Genomic DNA, 16647 nt, shown 5'->3' on the forward strand with positions numbered 1-16647 from the left:
CCTAATTACTGTAACACTGATACCATTGCCCCACCTTTTGCACTTGCACAATCCTGGTTCTGACATTATTGGTAATTTTGAGGGATATTTTGACATAATTAGCCACAGAAACAGCACTGGACCACAGACCACAAAGGATTTTTTGTTTGAATTAATATATGATCACAGGTCAAAGCTGAACACCTTCATGTTGGATTTTAGTAATTTAAGTAAAGTTTGACATTGTCTGTCCCTACCAATCTTGGTAGGCAATGTCTTACGAACGCCTTGAGGGAATTTCTTCAAACTTGGCACAAACATCCACTTGGACTTGATGAACTGATTACTAATTGGTTGTCAAACATCAAGGTTACTGTGACCTCAAAATGATGAAGTTACATTATATATCCAAAAAGTCAAAGGTCAGCTTCACTGAGACATCATAATGTTGCAAAAACACTTTTCTGGTCATCATTCAACATCCTAACTCAGTAACAGAAGGGAGGACACAGTGGCTCAGTGCATGTTATTATGATGGTATTTGTGTGCTAGTGACAATATATGCACCTACACTAACCACCAAATAATCTTATCGTAACACCAATATACATAGTACAAAAAATCATCACCCCATATATTTATATGATAAAACTACCAAAGATTAAGCATATACATTGTTAATATTTCAATGTCATCTTTACAATTTAAGATTTCAGTTTGAGCATTTCCTTTTAAGCCTTTGCATTTTAAATTTCACTTTTTTATTGTAACTTTACATTTTCAAGTTAGAATTTTAAATTTGCTTTACTTCTATTTAAGTTAAATTGTGGCCTGAGTATTTCCAGTAGTGTGGTTAATTAAGAATCTTTCTGATTTTATCTCTTTTAATTTTCTTTTTGGACTTTAATTTTGAATTTTGACCAAAATATCCTCCATATGCTTCTGGGGGGGCAGATGTGTGTGAAGCATCATTGTTTTCAAAGACACAACGTAAACTACCAATTCACAAAGGCTTACCTGCTTTACGCAGTCTATGAGACATACAACCCCAAGACGGTAATTCTAGTTTTGTCCTGCAGAGGACACTGACTCTCTCATTGGCGTATAGACTGTAAAAAAATAAAACATAGAAGGAGAAGAAGTCCTTCCTCGGAACCAAGTGGTTTGACTGCAGATTCTACACGGCATGTAAACAGTGAAGCACATCATGAGCCAAACGTCCGGTCCAGTGTAGCAAGATGTATTTTTTAGCTTAGTTGATCTAAATAAGCCTTTTAAAAAACACAAACCAACGTTATATTTCGATAAACAGCAGGCATGAAACTGTACGAGGCGCTCCGTAATGTCAGCAAGTTCAGGACCGTTTTCGACTTTGGCGGACGGGACGTGGCTCACTGGTTCCCCGGACACATGGCTAAAGGTGAAAGTTGTCTCCAGAGTAAATCAAATGAATGCATTTAGAATAAAAATATTTGTCCCTTGTGGAAAGCAAGCAGCATTGTATGCAAAATTATTTCCTGGTCACATAACTGCTGGAATCAAAGTGCCACCTGGTCGTTTGCAGGACTGAAGCAGATGAGAGCCAGCCTCAAGAGTGTGGACTGCATCATAGAGATCCATGATGCCAGAATATCCTTTATTATTTACTGTATGATTGGTAGAATATAGTAGCTCAAAGTGCCATCATATTTGTAATTACATAGGTTAATGAACTCTGGTTATTTCCTCATATTCTTTGTAAAGGCACTTCTTTTTAGTGTGGATGCTTCCACAGCATCCACACTATTGTTATCCTTTTCTTTGTTATTAGTGTGGATGCGTTATTCGTTATTCTACATGTCTCATTTAACATTTTGCCAAAAATAAACCTTTTATACTAAATAACCAGCATGAGTGACAAGAGTGGGAAACAGAGGCGTTTTTTAACTCCAGGATTTCCTCTTTGACTTTTAACTTTCAAACATCGAAGGGTCAGTTTAAAAATCAAATTATTTATTTATGGAAACGGGAGGTCATACATTTTATGTGAGTCAGAGAGGCTCAAGGAAAAATATTTGTAACTTTTGGGATAAAAAACAAACAAAGTCATACCACAGCCACCCTCCTCCTCTGGTAAATAATGAACAGTGTCGTCATCCTCACAGAAACATCTCTCTGTGAGGATGAGTATAGGAGTCCTGACAGCACAGAAGCATTCAGCTCGGTGAATAAATCCTGACCTCGGTACAACCAAAAGGAAATCACTTTTAGTTTAAAAACCACAGCCATCATAAGGACTGTTCAATTACAGCTGTCTTTTCTTTACTTATGTTAAAAACCTGCATATTTTCCTAAAACTCAGGTAAAATGAGAACTGTTTGAGAACTGTCTGGTTTTTCTTTAACATGAGGAACATCCCCTACTCTGGAAGAAACCCTGCTTTTCAGGAAACTCTGGATGTCAGACCACACCTGCTGATTCTCAACAAGATGGACCTTGCTGATTTGACCAATGAGCAGGTCAGAAGTCTTGCAGCTATTTTTGCCGAGTCATATGTCATCACCATTTTTAAATATAAAATAATTTATTTATGTTGCCCTGCAGAGAATCATGAAGACGCTAGAAAAAAACGGGGTGAGAAATGTTCTCTTCACAGACTGTTTAAAGCAGAGAGATGAAAACATCAAAAAGGTAAAAGTCAACTTCACTGGACTTGAAACGTGACAGTTTTCAGAAGTGTGTCCTCGGCTGATATGAAACGAGAAATAATGAGCACGAATGTACAAATTATTCCTGCTTTTCATTTTACTGCAGTTGGTGCCAATGGTGGTGGAAATTATTGAGAGCAGTCCACGCTTTAACAGAAATGAGGTATGCTCAATTTAGACTTTTTAATAATATATTTGATTACATTTAATCACTGACAGAAATAAGGTAACAGTTGTAGCCCTGGTCATTGAAATTCTGCATTTTAATTTATCTCTTTTATTTATGTGCATTTTTAAGCACATTGTGAAAAATAAAAATCTAGCTTTGTAACTTACAAAAAAAATATATTCTCATAGTACTATAACCAACTGGCAGTGCCTCTGCAGCCCACTAGAAGGCCCTCTGAGGTCCACCGCCTGCTGGTTGAGACTCGCTGCTTTAACTTTGTCATGTAAATCTTTCAGAATACTGATTATTGCCTGATGGTGATCGGAGTCCCCAACGTGGGGAAGTCATCTCTTATTAACTCTTTAAGAAGAACAAACTTAAAAAAAGGTTTGATAAAGTACTTTTGGGACGTTGATTCAGTCTGATCACCTCCTCAGTGATAAATATTTGTTGCAATTATTCAACAATTTCAGGTCGTGCATCTAGAGTCGGTGGAGAGCCAGGTATAACAAGAGCAGTCCTGACTAAAATACAGGTGGGTGTGGAGGATGTTTGTCTTTGTGTATGTGTGTGTGTGTGTGTGTTCACGCTTTCATCGTGAGTGCCCATCTGCACAGTATTTGTAGCTGTCTTTGTCCTCAGGTATGTGAGCGACCCATGATGCACCTGTTGGACACGCCAGGAGTCTTGCCTCCTAAGATTGAGAGCGTTGAAACAGGCATGAAGCTGGCATTATGTGGTGAGCAGTACAGGATTTTTTCCCAACATAAATCATTTATTCAGGAAACACCATGTGGAAACAAAAGGTTGCACTTAGACTTTGTTTTTTTGACAAAAAGGCTTGTAAAAAATCCATTATTATCTATCATTACATGTCATTTTATCATGCATGTGAATTTAGAGACAAGACTAGATAATAAGTGATTATTATGTCCGTGCTGCCAACTGAACAGAAGTGTAAATGAAGTTGTAGTAGCTCACTCTGTGTTCTAATCCGTCAAAACGACAGTCAGCCTTCAGAGATTTTCTGTCATTATTAAAATTAATTCAGTCAGTGACGTAAAATATTCTGTTAACGCAACCTCTGGTGCAAACTTTGTCAAATTGTCCGTATTTTTCTATGTCCTTTTAATATTTTTTCTTTCCAGGAACTATTTTGGACCATTTAGTGGGCGAAGACATTATCGCTGACTACTTACTTTATTCTCTGAACAGGCTTGAGAAGTTCAGGTATGGTAGACTGAACTTTCATGTGGTCAGTGTATCATTTTTTCCACATATCTGTAATATGTTTGCCGTACCTGTGTGTGTTTATGTACAGTTATGTGGAGAGATACGACCTCCAAGAGCCGAGCGATGACATTCAGCATGTCCTCAAACGTATTGCTGTAAAACTTGGAAAGACGCAACGGGTCAAAGCCATTACTGGAGTGGGTAAGGAAGTGCTATTCATATAGATAATCCATCTTCACGCTGTATTATTGGATAGTTTCTTTTACACAGCCTGTTCAGGGCAGGAATATTGTGCCGTTATGCCACCTGTTTCATGAATAAGGTACGATTGTGGAATGGGGGGGCAGAGTTGTCTCACATTTAAGCTGCTACAGGAGGTCATATAAACAGGACAGCCAGCAGGACGGTACTGTGGGTAGGATGGGTGGGATGTTTTAACAATGTGTGATCTGTGTGTCACACAGCAGGAGATTTAAAAAGCAGCTATTAGCATATGTTATATGTCACATGAGAGGCTGACGCTGTTGTTTTACATGCCACGCCCACCTCTCCTCTTTTGATTCCGCGATGTCGGTATGCTGTCTAAAATCACACACTGGAGTGGCATAGAAGAGACTTCATAGTGAGCTAATAGTGTAATCTCTCTGTGTAAAAAGGGCTTAATAGAACAAATCACAATGTCTGCTTACAATAACTTTGGGGTAGAAAACCCAACCGTCACGTACATGAAAGGAAACAGCGCAGAGCAAATGCTGCCTCACTTGGTTGTTTTTTAGCCACCAAAAAAATGTATATCACTGTAAGTGTATGGTATATTAACAGTATTTCATAGCTTTACCTTGCCTTCAGACAGCTTTATGCAATGGGGAACTCGTACCTATATCTCTAACCCATCAGACAAAAACAGTAATTTACTGAACAGAGCACCGGAGTCTACAGTCTGCTGCCTTGATCGGTTGATGAACTGTGTAAGGTATAGCAGAGAAAATACTTCAAATATAGCATACGCTTAAACTGATTCTAATTTTTTTTTGCTGGGTCTTTTACGGCGGTTAAAATATGCTGCGGCTCTTATATACTATAGTACACTGCTTATCTTTTGTGCCGGGAGATTTGGTTTATCAGAGACACTTGCAAAGCCAGCCAGTATATAATGTAAGCACAAGCGAAACATCAGATAGATTGGACCACCATGTTTAACTATATCTCTGTAAATGTTACAGTTAAAGCTTAAAATTATAACAGAAATAAACAAGTTTGCTAGTTTCACTTATCGCTGCACCTCAAATCGATTGTCTACCCAGAAATGATTGTTGTTGTTAGACTGATGTCACGGTGATTCAGTCTATTGAGTTGAAGGAATAATACGACATTTTGGGAAATACGGATATTTGCTTTCTTGCCAGTGTGTTGGTGTGATTACAATCATATCAACATCTTAAAGACTAGCCCCATAATGAACATATTCCTGGTCTCCCTCAGGGAACATCACCATCACTGTCCCAAACTACACAGCAGCAGCTTACGATTTCATAAGAGCCTTCAGGAGAGGAGAGCTGGGACGAGTGATGCTCGACTGAGCTGAGACATTTTAATGAAGACAATCAGAGACTGTTTCTGGACTTTACCAATGCTACCCCACAAAAGCATCATCAAGGGAAGTCCGTCTCTGTCTTCAGGCCTTTGACATTTCAGTGAAGAGATGTTTTGTTTATGGATGATGCACCAAAGCACTGTATCCCTTGTAAATAAAAGAATTAAATTGATTCAGTACCACGGCTTTTTCTTTTTGGTACACATTAGGCAGAAATCTAAAGTGGTGTAAAGAGGATATTTATTAGCATAAGGACAGTAATAACAAACTCTTAATTCATTATGTACACAAGTATTGTACAGTGTAATAGAGTGCACTTATTGATATGGAACAGTCTGTTGCTCCTGAGTATCTACTGCAGGTAAAAAAAAGTCTGCTGGGACGATGGAAAGCCCAGCAGGGACATGAATAACTGAGAGCAGCAGTTTGTTTTCTACCGTCCCTCTTGGACATGACGTGGCTAAATTTCAGGTATTATAAAAAGGTATGGATTGCACAGAGATTTGAGGTGATTGTGGAAAATGGAGTTTAGCTTTTCAGCGCACAATTCTCTCATTTGCCTCGTCTGATTGTAGAGAATCGTCTTTATGGCTGCAACAGTGACGACCTCAGTACGTTGATCTTTAAATCCAAGTTAAGTTTTTCTGAAACAGTTAAAAATTAAACAGTTAAAATGGCAGTTTTCCTTTCTGAGAACAAATGTCCAGTAAAGGATTTAAAAATAAAATTGCTCGTAGTTTTAATTTAATTGTGCAAACTTGGTGCTTCAGCTTTAAGAAACTTTATGACTAAAGTGTTAAACTCTGGCAAGTCCAAGCTCTATATTTAGACCCAAGTCTGCTAATGTGTACAAATGATTTACCTCACGTTTACTCACTTTGCAGTCTTTGTCCATATTTCTGTATGAAAATAAAGAGTTTTATGATACAATTGAGATTGGCGGTCTGCAGTTTGGTAACACTCTTTATAAGGGTTTTTGGGTTTTTTTCTGATATTCTCAGTGAAATCTAGGAATTAAGCTTTAGGGAGGGTAAGTAATTATTCTCCAGTTTGGCCCCACTTTCAGTCACACACACATGTAGATGTAGATTTGGCACTCGCACTCTTTCAGAGGTGAAATATCACATTGAATTCTGTGCTGGTAATGTACATTTGTCTGTTGGTATAGAATATATGTGTAATAACATACAGTACAGTGATGTTTTTAAATTGTTCTTCTCCCACTGTTTTGCACCTTTATAACTGTTCTTCCCAGTGCAGGTCAAGCCAGTCCTGCACATGACAGTCAGAACCAGAGCAGAAGCTCGGACTGAATCAGGAATCTAAAAAATTAGCTGAACATTTACAGTATACTGTCCACAAAGAGTCCATATTTGGGCGAAAATGTTGCAATAATGATAGAAACCAGCTGAGAGAGAGAAGATCCATTTTGAGTTGAGCCTGACATTTGTGCGTCAAAGTAATTGGTCCTGTTGTAGTAGTCCAGCTCTTCTTCTGAGGTGTCGGCATTGCTGCGCCGGTAGGCAGAGGCGTACCATTTATCCGCCGTTAACGCCACCGCTGCCCCTGCTGCTGCCGCGCTTGCCACCCTCACTGGGGACGACCGCCCTACCGCCCTGAGGCGGGAGCGGGTCCCACCATAGGAGCCTGCTCCCCGGTAACTCCCAGCTGTGGAGCTGCGGGAGTGGGTGCCTCGAGAGGAGCCCCGGGACCCTCCACGACCACCCTTGGATAGCACCGGCTCACACAGAAACGCGGACAGTAGAAGGCAAGTCCAGCATGTTGCAACCACCTGATTCATTCCTGACATCTGTGCAGGAAGGAAACATCATGGAGCAAAGAAGCAAACTGTAGGAATACCTGCACTTTTAATAAGTGAAATGGAGAAATACCATCTATCTTGCGTGTGGGCGTAAAAACATGAATATGTCTTTTGATTTGGTTTGGCAGAACATTTCAGCACACAGCTGCGGCCAGTGCTTTCTAATTAGTCAGTTCTGTATAAATATTCACGATATCGCCCTAAAATGGTGTAATATAACACACATACATCATTGGAGAGCTAATTTTAATCTACCGATCAACAATTCTGATATTGCCTTGTGTTCAGTGTTGTTTTTATAAAGACATCTCTCTGTTGCAGATTGCCCCTCTCCATTAAGTAGGTCAGTTTAAAAATAAATATGCTCACCAGAGAACATTGCTGTTGGCTTTCAGCCTTCATACACTTGAAATAAATAACATTCCGTGTATGGGTGATTGTTAAAAAAAAAAAAAAAGCAAAAGACTACATGTTTGTTAGAGGCAATTGCTTGAAATGTATTATTGAGTTCTGACAACGAATTGGGACATTGAGTAGAAATATAAAAAATGTATTCATTGTCATACGTGCGATGATATCCAACGTTTTGCAAATGAATACATGCATGATGTTGATATTATCATAAATTAGCCTGTGCGCTACAGTATCACACCTGAGGGAAACAAAAAGAAATATATTATCTCCAAACACACTCACGCCCATATTAACCAGTATATCCTAATGGTTGGCGCTTACCTTATCTCCCTGTGTTTTTATCCTTGCTGCTTGGCCCTCGGTGGAAAGATGAGAGAGGGTTGTCACGGACGATGCAGGCTCGTTCACGCAGATGACCACGAGAACGCGCCGCGCGCTCACACAGGCGCAAGGATATTGTCATGTGAGTCTATTTCATATTCACAAGCTTCCTATAGTCGTATTATGAATTAAGAGCATTTGACGTTAGTTTTTATTTTCCAGATGTGCTGATAGATCTCCATCGCCTTTATGCAGCCTACATGGTAATCAGGTTAACTAATTTAGATGATAAAATGTTGCTATGGGTATTGTATTAGAATTCTCTTAGAAATGAAAAAGGGAGGTCTGCTGTTGATAATCATATAATCAATAAATTGACATATTATTATTATTATTATTATTATTATTATTATTATTATTATTATTATTATTATATGAACAAGGGAGTTGAATTCATTTTAAATGCTTAATTTTGTTTTCTCTTTTAAGTCCTCTGCTATGTTTTTATTGGGCAGTAAAAACCGCACATGCAACAAAATCCATATGACCTCCCTCTGCCTCCCCTGAAATACATCTGTGTAGGCTATAATAACATTCTCACAAAGATATATCTTTTTTTGTTAATGCCCATTTTGATAATCCTTTTTTTTCTGGAAAAAATCTTATACAGCTTCACTGTATATTTATTCCAACACAATGCCATTTGCATTATCTTATTTAACATATACGTATTGTCAATTTTTACAAGAACATATATTAGACAAACAGGCTACTAGGCCTATTCTGTTGAACTCCTACTAAATATGATATAAATAATAACATATATATATATATATATATATTTAAATCTGCTAATTGTTATCGGTTTATATTTAAACTCTGAATAATTCACCTTGTAGTAGCCTAAACAATAAATATATAACACAGTCTCTATATAAATAAAATAAAATTCCATTTATTTTAATGTATTGATATAATTAAAATAATAATAATAATAATAATAATAATAATAATAATAATAATAATAACAATAATTCTTATCATTATTATTATTATTAAAAAGATTCACAGTCAAAAAAGAGAAAGAAATGTAAAGAAAGGAAAGAAAAAACACCCAATTTTTGATATATCGAACATGGTATGGACATTAATTTTATTTCTGTTACAATTGTTATATGTTATGTTACTCTGATCTTTATTGCTGCGCATCCGTCTCCCTCTCGTTGTCTTCTCTCTGTCTCTTCTTTCTTTAGTCGATGTGAAGGTCTAAAGATCTGACTTGGCTTGACTCCGCTCAGCCCTCCGCAGACACCAGGTGGCGGTAATATGAATTTGTTAAACATGGGGGGAAAACAACACACCAACAAAGAAACGGAGGGCGGAAATAGTTTTAGGTATCCTAAAGCAAGTTCATTGCTGTCCAGTTGTCAGCAGCTTGCTGTCTCCTCTGTCATGGCTTTCCTCTGCAGAAGTGCTGCTTCGCTCCTGAAGTCCTCCAGAGCAGCTCCGGGCCTGCTGTCCGCTGCCCGTCTCTACAGCTCAGGTGTGTGTATGTACGTGTGTGTGCGTGTGTGTGTGTGTGTGTGTGTGTGTGTATGTGTAAAACAGGTCCAGGGTCAGTTTGTTGAAGCTGCAGGTTCAGAGTGGCCCTGCTGCCACAATGTCAAAAACCTGCGTTACTGTATGTGCGACACATGTGCAGCAGACTGCCAGCTGACTGTGTTTTTCATTTATCTGTGTTCAGTGTTATTTGACCCTTTTAAACCTTTGACCGATTGTAATGGAAAATCACTTTTTAAACACGTTGTTGGCATGAGGACTTTACCGCGAGGGAATATTCCACCCTAAAATGGAATTCACACTGGCTATTTCTACAACAGGTATTATTGTCAATCTGAACGTGTTTATTGTATGATTTATTTATAGATAGCATACAAATTATGCCCCAAAAATAAAATGAAAACTATCCCCAAAACAGTAAATTGTTTTAGTTTTTTAATCATTTATTTTTTTAGATAAAAAACAAAATAAAATGAAAACACTTATTTATTCAGTCCTAAGATGAGAAAGGCAGACAACTTAGAACTAAATTATAGTATAAAAATATTATTCTATCTCCTTCATAATATTCCTGTCTCTGAATAGAGATGGATCTTAGTTTAGTTATGTTTAGTTTAGTTGTTTTTACATACGAATAAAAATATATACAAAAGTAGTACAAGAGCAACAGAAATGTTCTCAATGGGCCTTGTTCAGTCAAGACAATCTCCACATTGCTGTTATGACTGTGTAGTCTACTTTTCTTTCTCTTTACCTTTCTTTTCTTTTTTTGTAGTTAGTTTGTTGTTCTTTGGGTTATTTGTGTTTTCATTGTCAATATATGTCAATATTTAAACATGTCATGTCATGTCTTGTATGTTTTGTAATAGTTGTTTTGGGACCCTTCGAAAACAATATGATGCATCTCACCGGGTTTATCCGGATATAATACAGGCCCTAGTTGTATAGTATTAACGAAAAATCCGAAATTGCATCACCAAAAATTAGATAAGAAATGCACACATTAAAACACAGAAGTACAACAAGGACAAGTTGATGTCAAAAGTTAATATATAATTGAAAATGCCACTAGCAAACTGCAGTGATGATTTCAGTTAAGTAACAAATACTAAAGTTGCTGGATAAGAGAGACTTTATTGTCATCCATCTGGATATATTGCAGAACAGTACATAGAGGTTTAAAATAATGTTTGCCCTTGTCCTAAAACAGAAAGAATGACTGGCACAACATTCAGACTACTCTTAAAGTGCAAACAAAATAAGGTACAAACATAAAGCACAATACAAAGGACAACTTTACATACGTCATAAAAGTATAAAAAGCAAGTTGTTTGGCAATATGCTGATATTATATCGATATCGTGATTCGAGACTACTCTTAAATTTTTGTATTATTGCAAGAGTTGTCTTTTCCTGGTTCTAAAGATTGCTTTACAGTAAAGTAATGCAATTTTCTGAACTCATGTAAACATTATTGATGATTATTTATCAAAAAATCATTGTGTAAATATTTTGCCAAAGCACTTATAGTCAACCCAACAATATTGTTGTAATATCAATATCAAGGTTTTTGAGGTATTACATTGTGATATTTTCTCCTTATCATCCAGCCTTAAAGGCAAAAATTCAGACCACACATGAGGTGCAAACAAAACAATGTACAATCATATTGTGCAATAAACTGGACAACAAGAGTTAGAAAAGTAGGAGAATATAATAAGTGCAAACGTAGCAGAGGAAGCTGTAGGTCGTATAGGATATTTACTTATACATGATGTTCATGCAGTGAGGTACAGGTAGGGTTATAGTGGTGACTAGTTGAATGAGTAGGTTATATTTTTGGGGTGGATTTCCTCTTTATGGTCTAACATACTTAACTCCTTTGTGCAAGAACCAACCACGACTCCTTAAGACATATCAGGGGCCTCCAAGGTCTCTGTAAGGCCAAGGCCGTCAGAGTTGATCCTTCACCATTTCCTGAATAATTAACAAGCACTCGGACCACTTTGGTGACCCGTCACCTGGTTAAAAGTCTACGCCACTCCCAGTTAACAAGTCGACACAACACTGACAAGCAAATCTCAGCGTATATATAGAAAAGTATTGAATTTGTTTTCCTCACAAAATGCCTTAAAATGTATTTAAAAGGCTTCAATGTACAAAAGTATGACATGTTTTATCTTTATCTCTATTATAGGTAGTAATGTCAATTATAATATGTTTTATATTATTCCGACTGCGGGCTGTCACAAGATGTTATACAGCTATAAATCCATAGTGACACTTGCAATACTGCTAGCTACAATAGTCTCATCATCTTATAGTCTCATAATGGTCAAGTGTTGGTTTGGGACCTGAATAAACTTAACCAAACAATAACCTTTTAAAAAATAATCTATCCTTCGATTTACTGCACTTTATCTGGGTCCAGGTTGGTTAATGTAATTGCTTGTATCATTAGGCATAATTGTTATATACTGCTGGGAATTAAGGCTGCAATGATTATATCAGCTGATCAGCTTATCATTGCAGCTCTACTGGGAATAACTGAAGTAAAAAGGATACAACAATAAGCAATTCTAGGCCATAGTGTCCCTTCTGGTTTTCCACCATACCGGTACGACAGTGAAACTGTCATTAAAATGCAGTCTGTGTGTTTTTAATAAGGTCTAAAAAAGTTCATAATTTTACTCTTCACTCTGCAGAAACCAGTCATTGTGAATGCATTGAAGTCTCATCTGACCGTCAGTATTGGTGCTTTATTCATGCAGGTGGTCAGTATGAGTACATTTTGGTTGAAAAGCGAGGTGAAAAGAACAATGTGGGCTTCATCCAGTTAAACCGACCCAAGGCTCTGAACGCTTTGTGTGACGGGCTGATGAGGGAGGTGGGACAGGCCCTGGATAACTTTGAAGTTGACAGCGACGTTGGCGCTATCGTCATCACTGGGAGTGACAGAGCCTTTGCTGGTGAGCGTGTTTCTTGCACTTGTTTTTGCATTTTCTCACCTGTGAAGGGCTGAAATCAAACAATAAAATGTTCACAATTATGTGACTCAGCTTTTGTGTTTTTCAGCGGGAGCGGACATTAAAGAAATGCAGAATCGAACTTTCCAGGAGTGTTATGGTGGAAACTTCCTGGCTCACTGGAACAGAGTGTCCACAGTGAAGAAGCCTGTGATTGCAGCTGTCAATGGATTTGCTGTGAGTGTCTTTTAACATTTTAGTTACATCGTTTACTTTTTAAATGAGTAGAGGTAGCAGATTATTTAACAGATAAAAAAACAACATGCAGACACTGCATTAAACCTTTCAAAGCAAGAAAATAAATATGGAAAGGCGCAAGAAGAAAAAAAAACACCAGATGTTCCAAAAATAAATCAGAATAATTAAAATCAGGCTTTTTTTATTTAAAGGTTAATTCTGCCTATAAACAAAGTCAGCTAAGAGTCTCATTTCAAGTCTGGGTCTCCAGTTACACCTACATTTAAAGAACTATTTATCTGCATTATGCCCAGATATGTTTGAACCATTTCCCTTTAACTTTTGGCCACATAGGATCACCTTCATCACTCAGAAATCTGGCTTTAGACCAAAAAAGATGAATGTCCGCACACTTTTGGCCATGTCGTGTAGCTTTTAAAACTGTATATCCAGTATTGGATCAGTTCAAGATGCACAAAAAATATACATGAAAGAATGAAGAGTGAGACTAGTCAATGTACAATAGTTTCTTTGTTTCACACTGTCCGTTCTGTCGTTTCAGCTGGGTGGAGGCTGTGAGCTGGCCATGATGTGTGACATCATCTACGCCGGAGAAAAGGCGCAGTTTGGCCAACCTGAGATCCTGTTGGGGACCATTCCTGGTAAAGACTCATCATTAGTATCAACTTTCCCACTCGTCAGACTTGACTTCTTTTTACTAAGGTTACCAGATTCCTGCTATTTGAGCAGCTACTCATGATGTCTGTGTACCTGCAGGGGCGGGTGGCACCCAGCGGCTGACCCGTGCGGTTGGCAAATCCCTGGCGATGGAAATGGTTCTTACAGGAGACAGAATTGATGCGCAAGACGCCAAGCAATCAGGTAACAGCAGTGTTGTTGGAAAGTACGGGGGTTTACTCAACCACACAAAATAATAACTCTACTTACTCTTGAATCAGTAAGTCGTGAAAACAAAATAATCTGCAACATGTTTAATTGGCTACATTACACTGAACGGCAGCTGTGCTTGTCCATCAAAGTGTTTTTTTTTGTAAGCTGTTTTTTTGTTGATCTTTTTTTTTCTTTGTAATGGAACACCATGCTACAAATGGCAACAGTGTGACGAGGCGCTGAGTATCTATCCTGCACTGAGTACTGCACATAAGTTAATACCCAGCTGTCTAATCACAGTGAAGGTGGGGCGGGACAAATACCACAAAGACCACTGGTCACATGTTAACATTTCATGTACAAGTGCTGAATAACGACAACAATGGCAGAGAAATGAATACTGCCTGCCACACAAACAGAGCACCTGGCATTTTTTATTTGGGGATAAAAACGCTTTTTTGGACATACAGCCTTATGAAAGTAACACCAGCGATTATCTGAGAATTTGGTTGGACATATCAACCAACTGACCTGAAGAGATCAGCTCTAAACAGTACGTTTTCACAAGTACTGCACTGAAGTATAATTTTGAGGCACTTTTACTTCAATTGAGTATTTCCATTTAATGTGGCTTTATACTTAAACTACACTAGCAGTATACGACAATCCTATAAGATACAATGCATTGTTACAGATGCAATTTACCTTCTGTCTCCTTGGGGCCCCTTGTCAGATTTTAGTTATCTATGGGTTACCAGTTCCACCAAAAAGACATTTCCCCTGTAAACTTCTCAGATGGTTTAATTTAAATGATATATTCACGGTCCAAATAAGTAAAATGATTCAATACTTCACAAAACAGCTAAGATTTAAGAAAAGTTGAAAAAAAAATTGGCAAGCAGAACTTTGTTGTTTCTCCTTTCCTGATCCAACAACCATCTCATTACTCATTATATTTCTCTTGTGATTCACTGGAGGGGGCCGACCACAATGTTGGGAGTCACTGGACTAAACAACCTGACTCTCTGTATAAAGTAGTTTAACCACCTACAACAGTTCCTGAACACATCAACATCAATAACAATCCATTTATGTATATATGTAATATATATTAATATCAGTCACTGGGGACATTTTTCACAAATAGTAATTTTAATATATTTAGTAAGTTTTGCTGATAATACTACTGTACTTTGTGAATGAAGGTCTTTTGACTTGTAATGGAGTTTTTTAAATTGTTGTACATGTACTTTTACTCAAGTAAGAGGTTTGGGTAACAGAGACGCTAAACTTTTTTTGATTGCAGACATGCACTTGACTGAAGATGAGGTATGCAGCTCTGAAATTAGAGTACCAGTGTACCTAATAAACGGATCAGTCTTCATATATTTATCATACTTGGTTCAGTAGTTTTCTTCGTTTCCCAGGTTTGGTTAGTAAAATTTATCCGGTGGATCAGTTGGTGTCTGAAGCTGTAAAATGTGGAGAGAAAATTGCTGCCAACTCCAAACTGGTCTCTGCTATGGCTAAAGAGGCTGTTAATGCAGGTGTGTAAAGTTTGTTCTACTAATTCTTAAAAAAAAACAAAACTTCGAATATCATTAAACTAAAGAAATGAAATAAGTTTCTGACTTGTTCCTCCTTGTGATTACAGCTTTTGAACTGACTTTGGCTGAGGGTAATCGTTTGGAAAAGCGCTTATTCCACTCTACCTTTGCTACAGTGAGTAGAAAGCCCAGCTGAGAGCAAGTGACGGGGTTGTGTGACCCTGATTTAACAGTCCAGTCATGATGTGTGTCTGTGTTCTTTGCAGAATGATCGTAAAGAAGGCATGACAGCCTTTGTGGAGAAGAGAAAGGCCAGTTTCCAGGACAGTTAGAAAAAGAGCAAAACCAAGAGCTCAGCCAAGAACACAAAGTCCCTGATATCAGTGGGTCATTTCCTTTTCTGCAGTAAGTTGAAAGATGCAAAAAATCCTGATTGTTGTGAAATATACAAGATGTGTAAATTAGGATTTGGCACTGAGTGATCGCACATTGCTGTTTTATCACAGTGAAACTTTACCTGCTGGTGTTTAGTATCAAAATCAAACACAATCTGAGTGCATGAGTGCAGTGGGGTTTGTCTGTGAGCACTATTTGATAACTCTGTAGTAGGAAGAATTGGTCTTGATGGCTTTTACTGACTTTGCCTTTCCATTGTACTGTCAAATGTTTGTCTGCATTTTTCTAGACAGCTTATTTCTCTGTACATTTTACAAATAAACTTCTGTGCGGTTTTCAGTACTGTGACAGAGACATGAACAGAAATGAAAAACACGTGTCTGATGCATTAATTACAGATTTCCCAAGGTCATGGAATACCTTAAAAAGTCATGGAATTCCACAATCTGGTTTTCCAGGCCTGGGGAAGTCATTGCCTTACTGAAGTCCTTGAAAGTTTTAGAAAAGTCATAGAATTTTGTTGTGTGTAATATAATTGTTACGGTAATCTTCTGTGGATAACGGTCCAAGTTATTTAACTTAACAACAAATATATTTTCTTAAGCTGTTGACATAACGTATCTCTAATATACACCAACGTATGATGTGTTTACCATTTCGTCATTTTCTCCCCACGCTCTGTCCTTCGCTTCACGTTTGAATAGAGTTTGATTCCGATCTGTTTAACCCATTTAATCCCGGAAAAAATGTTTTCAGTTATGAGGCTGAAAACATGTTACTGAGTGATTTATCAATGCATTTACAGCAAATACGGAAATCATAAAGGGTCTC

At 37.7% G+C, this 16647-nt stretch overlaps 3 protein-coding genes across 3 annotated transcripts; 2 read left to right on the top strand and 1 right to left on the bottom strand.

Annotated features, from left to right (window-relative positions):
- Nucleotides 1–1131: 1131 nt before the first annotated feature.
- Nucleotides 1132–5834, top strand: mtg1 (mitochondrial ribosome-associated GTPase 1). The gene is made up of 11 exons (XM_042502464.2): nucleotides 1132–1399; nucleotides 1544–1608; nucleotides 2373–2477; nucleotides 2563–2649; nucleotides 2773–2829; nucleotides 3132–3222; nucleotides 3309–3370; nucleotides 3478–3574; nucleotides 3984–4065; nucleotides 4157–4269; nucleotides 5551–5834. Exons 1-11 carry the CDS (start codon nucleotides 1297–1299, stop codon nucleotides 5646–5648), a joined length of 960 nt encoding a protein of 319 aa, XP_042358398.1. The 5' UTR covers nucleotides 1132–1296; the 3' UTR covers nucleotides 5649–5834.
- A 51-nt stretch (nucleotides 5835–5885) lies between these two features.
- sprn (shadow of prion protein) lies at nucleotides 5886–8331 on the bottom strand. The gene is made up of 2 exons (XM_042502466.2): nucleotides 8220–8331; nucleotides 5886–7472 (listed from the first exon to the last, which is right to left on the bottom strand). Exon 2 carries the CDS (start codon nucleotides 7470–7472, stop codon nucleotides 7005–7007), a length of 468 nt encoding a protein of 155 aa, XP_042358400.1. The 5' UTR covers nucleotides 8220–8331; the 3' UTR covers nucleotides 5886–7004.
- A 1258-nt stretch (nucleotides 8332–9589) lies between these two features.
- On the top strand, nucleotides 9590–16189 carry echs1 (enoyl CoA hydratase, short chain, 1, mitochondrial). Its single transcript, XM_088086565.1, has 8 exons — nucleotides 9590–9762; nucleotides 12551–12748; nucleotides 12855–12982; nucleotides 13545–13644; nucleotides 13760–13864; nucleotides 15301–15420; nucleotides 15528–15595; nucleotides 15687–16189. Exons 1-8 carry the CDS (start codon nucleotides 9672–9674, stop codon nucleotides 15750–15752), a joined length of 876 nt encoding a protein of 291 aa, XP_087942691.1. The 5' UTR covers nucleotides 9590–9671; the 3' UTR covers nucleotides 15753–16189.
- The last annotated feature ends 458 nt before the right edge of the window (nucleotides 16190–16647 follow it).

This window comes from Plectropomus leopardus, chromosome 13 (assembly GCF_026936395.1).
Source record: "Plectropomus leopardus strain MGB_pleo_1.0 chromosome 13, ASM2693639v1, whole genome shotgun sequence".
Classification (NCBI taxonomy): domain Eukaryota; kingdom Metazoa; phylum Chordata; class Actinopteri; order Perciformes; family Serranidae; genus Plectropomus; species Plectropomus leopardus.

What these genes read in the sequence shown, in the direction of transcription:
- mtg1 (XM_042502464.2), top strand. Translation starts at nt 1,297, where the DNA reads ATGAAACTGTACGAGGCGCTCCGTAATGTCAGCAAGTTCAGGACCGTT. An exon ending in CCCCGGACACATGGCTAAAG is followed by an intron (nt 1,400 to 1,543) that starts GTGAAAGTTGTC and finishes GGTCGTTTGCAG; the next exon opens with GACTGAAGCAGATGAGAGCC. An exon ending in CACGCTTTAACAGAAATGAG is followed by an intron (nt 2,830 to 3,131) that starts GTATGCTCAATT and finishes TAAATCTTTCAG; the next exon opens with AATACTGATTATTGCCTGAT.
- echs1 (XM_088086565.1), top strand. Translation starts at nt 9,672, where the DNA reads ATGGCTTTCCTCTGCAGAAGTGCTGCTTCGCTCCTGAAGTCCTCCAGA. An exon ending in TGCCCGTCTCTACAGCTCAG is followed by an intron (nt 9,763 to 12,550) that starts GTGTGTGTATGT and finishes TTATTCATGCAG; the next exon opens with GTGGTCAGTATGAGTACATT. An exon ending in TCCACTCTACCTTTGCTACA is followed by an intron (nt 15,596 to 15,686) that starts GTGAGTAGAAAG and finishes TGTTCTTTGCAG; the next exon opens with AATGATCGTAAAGAAGGCAT.
- sprn (XM_042502466.2), bottom strand. Translation starts at nt 7,472, where the DNA reads ATGTCAGGAATGAATCAGGTGGTTGCAACATGCTGGACTTGCCTTCTA.